Consider the following 6,382-nt stretch of genomic DNA (forward strand, 5'->3'; position numbering starts at 1 on the left):
AGAGGAGACTAAGGGGGGATATGATAGAGGTATATAAAATCATGAGTGATGTGGAGAAAGTAGATAAGGAAAAGTTATTTACTTATTCCCATAATACAAGAACTAGGGGTCACCAAATTAAATTAATAGGCAGCAGGTTTAAAACAAATGCAAGGAAGTTCTTCTTCATGCAGCGCACAGTCAACTCGTGGAACTCCTTGCCTGAGGAGGTTGTGAAGGCTAAGACGATAACAGCATTTAAAAGAGAACTGGATAAATTCATGGGGGTTAAGTCGATTAATGGCTATTAGCCCGGATGGGTAAGGAATGGTGTCCCTAGCCTCTGTTTGTCAGAGGGTGGAGATGGATGGCAGGAGAGAGATCACTTGATCATTGCCTGTTAGGTTCACTCCCTCTGGGGCACCTGGCATTGGCCACTGTCGGTAGACAGGATACTGGGCTAGATGGACCTTTGGTCTGACCCAGTACGGCCGTTCTTATGAGTCCAAACAGCTGCATGAGCAGAGTGAGGGTTATGTCATTAAGGAGATGCTCCGCCCAAGCTGATTTCAGGTACCAAAGACATTGTTACCCTTGCTGAGGTACTCCCACTCGCAAGCACTTGTTTAATGCTGAATCCTCTGGGAATGAGCCAAAGAAAAAGGGTCATGCAGCATTTACAATTAAACACCACGAGCTAAATTCTAACCTCTACTAATTCATCTGAGTCGTACGCTGTCCATCTGCCAGTACATACAGAAAAGATAGAGGTTTCAGTAATGCTTTGCCTTGCTCTGCTGATTGGCTTAGGCGAAGGCTCTACTCCTAGATGCAGGCCCCAGCTCATGAAGAAAGGGTCTTTTTCTTAGCTGAAGCTTAACACTTCTGTCTCTCCTGCTTGTGAGAGTGGATTCGATGGAGGACTCCCTACCTTTCTCCCTTCAGCCAGGGCTTTGAAATGCTGTGGGGGAAAGGAGACTGTGTTAGTGCAGTGACTTGCTCTGGTCACTTAACACACACAACCAGCCGTTTAGAGATAATATATTTAGACCAACAAATGGAAAACAACTCCCCAAAACCATCAGAATTCCACTACGACAATATTGTAAGTGTGAGGCATTCTTTCAACTCACCCCCACAAAAAGGCACACCTCTAAGTAGAAAATTGATGCAATTTGAAAAGCTACTCAACTACATTCATGAAACATAAAGGCTTCCTTTCCACTCTACACAAAATAATCTGTTATTTAGAGGAAGTAACTACATTGATAGATAAAGTTGATGTAGGAGGAAAGGGGAAACATATGGGGCAATGGTCCCCACACCTCCATAAACACATTAATAAAAAATTAAAAGTACATTCACATTCATCAGTGGAACCTAAGTCTCCTTCAAAGTAAGTGAATTTATGGTACAGGGATTGGCAAATGCTGGAGAGAATGTAAGGGAAGGATTTTTCCATATATAGCATGTGTGTCCAAAAATTGAAGACATTTTGGAAAGCCCTTGGAGACTTAAGAAGGGAAATAACAGGGCATCAGTATTTTATTGAATTGTCCTGCAAACTGCTTTTTATAAGAGCCCTCAAAAATTGATTATTCTTTCTCCAGCTGCTAGCAGAAGTACCACAGCATTTGGTGGAAGGGGAGTGACTCCCCTAAAACTAGTGACTGAGATCAAGAAGTGTGGGAAATTCTGGTACTAGAAAAAGTAACAAGTCAGCGTTCTACAGCAGAAATGGAATAGCTATATATTGAAAGGGGGGAGGTGGGTTGGAGTTTGCGGGAAGAGGGTCACTATATGCAAGTGTTGGATGAAGGAATCCTTGTGAGGCATGGGCATGGGAAGCCTGCGAGGTGAAAAATGCATTACAGCTAAAATGGTTAGGAAATAATGGTAACACTTCAGAAAGTGATGTTCTTTGGCCAGGACAGGCACTGTTGTCATGGGCTCTTCAGCAGTGCAGGGGAGCTATTGTGAATTTCAGGACAAGTGGCTTAACACTGCCCCCCCTTGAGCATTCTAACAGTGATAGCCTGGAAGGTGGTGGACACTGGCGTCACCTACCTGTGAGTTCTTGAACTCTGAATACAGCGAGAAGAGGACGTGCAGGGACTGGACCCGACTCTTATAGACAGGAATGTCCAGAATAGCTAGGACAAAACAACATAAGGATTCTGAGTACAATGCTGCTGCCTGGACGTTGGCCCTCTCCAAGTAGCAATACCCTCTGTGCATCCCCAGTGCTTTGGGGCTTTGCACACACAGTTCTTTCTCCCAACTGCAGTCACCAGGAGATGCATCAGCTTAGGTCAGGGCTGAACTTGCCTCCAGGTGTCTCTTGCTTTTCCTAACTGTGGTTCCATGTCTAGTGCTACTAGGCTACTGTGCAGTCAGGGGTTTAGCAGTGAATGGTGAATAGGCCAGAGCCTGCCCCGAATATCCAGAGGGAACAGACACATTTAGAAATAGGGGACCCATCTGTTTCTCCGCACAAGGACACGATACTGGGAGCACAACACCCATCTCCAGGAAAAACAAGTTTTGAAATGAAAGCGCTAGGTCAGGGTCATTCACCTTGATGCAATGTGGAACAGCTACAGGTTCTGAAGGGATCTCTTGTCAGCCCACCCACATCTGAGGCATGGGGACATAAAAGACTAAGCTTGAATGGGAGGAGAATGCAACTAATGCACCTGCAATACCTCCTTCAAACAGCCTGAGAGCACTGCTGTCGGGAGGAAGTGCTGCCTGCTCAGACACCCCCTCAGGCACATAACACTTCATAGTTTGCGCATGGTGGTGCTTGGAGGATGGTGAGGAGCTAGCACTCTGCTCCCTCTGAGAAGATGATGAGAGTGACACGTACAGGTCCTTTGCTTACCACATATCATGTCAATATACTCAGCCAGGCCACAGTTGATGTCCGCAGTTGGAAGGCTTACCTAGAAGGGACATGGAAAGAGTGACTCATGATCCAGCTCTTGTTCAGTGCCCATACAGCGAGACGACACGCTAGTGTTACCCCAGCACAGAGCAGGCACAGCCTGCTTTATATGGATGGAAGCCTCTGAGGCCCATTCATCACTTGGTGTCTCTACCAACATGGGAGACAATTAGTACCACCTGTGTTGTTGCTGGCTGTGATGTGGATGCCTGTTCACTAGGAATTGGGCTGAAACTCACTCACTCATTTCACACAGGCATCACAGGGTGGCAGCTTTCAAGCACCACTGACTGACCTGGCTGGCTTTGAGCTAGAACATACCAAATTGCCTAGTCATTGGTTGCACAGTGGGTTTCCTTCATATCGATACAAGAAACCCAAATAGCTCTGAGCCAGCCTGCGTTAATGAGGGATAACACAGAGTAGGCAAATAGCAAACAGGCCAGAGTGAGACAAAAGCCCAGATTATGCCTGTAATACACAGCTGGGGCAGCTGTTAGGCAGGCTGACAACATACCTTTCCCAAAAGCTCCTCAAATTCTGGGGACCATTCCTGCATCAGAGTCTCGATATCAGGCATTGGCCTGCAAGGGGAGAAAAACAACCCTGCACGTAAAAACACAGTATGCCAGCATTAATTTTGCTGGATGTGGAGCTTCCTGACAGTGCACTGACAACAGACTGGTGTGAATGGGGAGAGCGTGACACAGCAACTGCACTCTTGTCCTCACAGAGGGAGAAAACAGACACACATTCGCGCCTATGAGCACACAGAAGTGTGGTCCTGATTAAGCAGCTTTTATGGTAGTCAAAACAAGGTGCCAACTCCATATTGCAAGAGACAAGAGCAAGTCATCCACAGATTTCACTACACCTGCTATAGAAGGTGAGTTAATGTACTAGACTTCACCTCTGGAGGTCTGGGATCAAGTCTGATTTGGATCACATGGGAAAATGAGTTTGATGGTCTCAGATTAATCCACACATCTGGACATCACAGTCTGTATACGGTACAAATCTCTTCACAGGAGAGGCTTGTGGGATAGCAGGGGGGCTGCTGGCTGGGAGTTTTGGCAGAGGTGTGCGGTGAGCTCAGGCCTGGAAAAGCCGGGAGTATGCAAGTCAGGATTGGGGATACTGGCAAAGCAGGGTGAGAAAGCTTTTCTAATAAATAATAGTCCCTTCCTCAAAGCACTTTTGCAAAGGTGCTCAGCATCATTATCGCTGTGCAAACTATCCCTGGCCCAAGTGAGTGTCACTCATCACACTCGCTTTAGTGGGGACCAACCTCACTTGCAAAGTTAAAGACACAAACACAAACAGCTGTATGTTTCAAACTCAAGGCAGAGTTTTGCTGAGGAGTTTTGAATCAATAAGAATTCCAGTTAAGACTGGATGAGCCAAGTAAAGGTAACATGGAGAGAGTGCACACATTAATTCCTAACTGTTGCCTGTGTCAGAGATTTTGACTTGTACACACAATCCATAGCTGTAACCACTTACCAAGTATCTGATGAGAGATCAATTCCTTCTTCACAGTCATGGCAAGAATAAAACTGATGAGGTGATGTTTTTATCTTCTCTAAATAAACCATGTCTAACTCTATATCTGCATTTCTAAAACCCCTATCACTGCAGTGCAACATACTGTAGGTCAACAAAGTTCCTCCTCTCTCCTGACTGCATTTTGAAAAGAGTTAACGATAGTTCTTTGCTGTCATACAGAGCCTTTCATCTCAGGGTATCTAAGCACTTCACAAACATTAGAGAAGCCCCTCAGTCCTACTCTCAGGTAAGTCAGTCACTCAAGCTACTTACACATGCACCCTTTCTACAAGGGCAAACTAGACCTATCTGAATTACACAAAGTCAGCAGGAGAGAAATTCCATTGATTAAAGGACACTCAAACTGCATCTCTGCATGCAAGACAAGCGGTAAGGAGTAAGCAGAGTAAAATACAAATGCAGGAGGGTACAGAGAGCTCACCTGGTGTAGTGAACAGTAGCAGGAGGTTTGAAGCGATGTAACTCGCTGATGCTCTCGATCCAGTTATCAATGGCTTTGGGATTCTTCTCTGCATTCTCCAAGCTCTTCACTTTTATTTGCTGCTGAGAACAGAAATGCGAATCTGGAGACATACTTTCCAAGGCTGGTGGGTCCCTGCAAACCCTATGCTTCATTCCTGGCTGGGCTATGTGGTTTTGTTCTCTTTCCCAGCTGCGCTATACCATCCAGTGTCTGCATACAGGAGCAGAAGAGCATCTGGGAAAGAACACAGTGACTCAAACCAGACAGCAACAACCACAGGGGAATGAAGCTTTGATCCAAGGAAACAAATGGATCCAAAGTCTGTTTATTAAGACGTGTGTGTGAATGACAGCAGACACACTGTAGTCTAAAGATGTGAGTGGGAAAGATGTTTTCCTGTTCATGAGAATTTAGTCAAATCCTCACTGTGCTGTAACCATGGCAGTGGTACAGCCACACGGGTTAGAACAAGACTCCCATCTTTCTACCAAGCTTAGTGTGGGGTAACCAGCTCTTTTCCCTTCATAACTTACTGCAACGTTGTGCTGTTTGGAGTTTTCCGTTAACCAGAGAGAGAGCACTGTGGAATCTGACTGTTTTGTGGATGGCTCATCCAGTACCAACAGGCCAAGGTTATCTGGCTTCCCATCGGGACGTGGAACCTGCAAAGCAACAAAGAGGAACTGAATTTTTTCCCCTTCTATATTCAAAACAGGAGCATGTGACCAAGAACCAGCCAGCCAAGCACCTGAGAGAGAGGATGCTCGGTGCCAATCAGAGCCGTAGGCTTCCCTGTCCAATGTCTCCAGCTCCAGCTGTGGCCATCCCTGATGCTTGAGAGGAAGGAGATAAAACACAAAACAATAACAGAGTACATGGGGGAGCATCCCTTCCTGACCCCGGCTGATGGTCAAAAGAAACACTGAAGGATGAGCTTTTAGGAACATAAGACGTAAACTGGGAGTGAGTCCCGGGGCTGCTGAGCCTTGCCCCCTACCATCACAACCAACCTTGACACACACAGTCATAAAATTGTCCAGCTCTCTCTAAAACTAATTGAGTTGTTTGCCACCACAACTTCTGTTGCAGAACCTCACCCCTCTGTTGGTTAGAAACTGTCTTCTAATTTCCAACCTTAATTTTGTTCATGGCCAGTTTATACCCAAATACTGCAACATTTTGGAGACCGGGCAATTATATTTGGAGAAGACTTCAAATGCACACATACTCCTTACTGGGACAGACTGGATAAAAGAGACAAGGTAGACAGGGAAGCAGGTGCAGAATTGACTTCTCTATGCCAACAATTCAATCTCTCAGATTGCTGGAGAGAATTGCACACTGGGGAACAAACTCTCACATTTTAATTCATACCCTCATAATTTATATACTAGAATAGAGTTAATGTTAATCACCAAATCCCCAGT

At 45.6% G+C, this 6,382-nt stretch overlaps 1 protein-coding gene across 7 annotated transcripts in view; it reads right to left on the reverse strand.

Annotated features, from left to right (window-relative positions):
• Positions 1-409: 409 nt before the first annotated feature.
• Positions 410-6,382, reverse strand: part of IFT46 (intraflagellar transport 46) — a 13,262-nt gene continuing 7,289 nt past the window's right edge. For 5 of the 7 annotated variants that reach the window (XM_024207311.2, XM_024207309.2, XM_024207314.2 and 2 more), the window contains 6 exons: positions 5,489-5,617; positions 4,914-5,035; positions 3,444-3,510; positions 2,864-2,924; positions 2,047-2,132; positions 410-940 (listed from right to left, as the gene is read on the reverse strand). In XM_024207311.2, coding sequence (XP_024063079.1) covers positions 845-940; positions 2,047-2,132; positions 2,864-2,924; positions 3,444-3,510; positions 4,914-5,035; positions 5,489-5,617 — 561 coding nt within the window. In that variant the 3' untranslated portion in view covers positions 410-844. The remainder of the gene's footprint in view (positions 941-2,046; positions 2,133-2,863; positions 2,925-3,443; positions 3,511-4,913; positions 5,036-5,488; positions 5,618-6,382) is intronic. The other 2 variants (XM_024207310.2, XM_024207312.2) reach the window with 2 other exon arrangements.

This window comes from Terrapene carolina, unplaced genomic scaffold (assembly GCF_002925995.2).
Source record: "Terrapene carolina triunguis isolate 2854851 unplaced genomic scaffold, T_m_triunguis-2.0 Scaffold374, whole genome shotgun sequence".
Taxonomy (NCBI): Eukaryota; Metazoa; Chordata; order Testudines; family Emydidae; genus Terrapene; species Terrapene triunguis.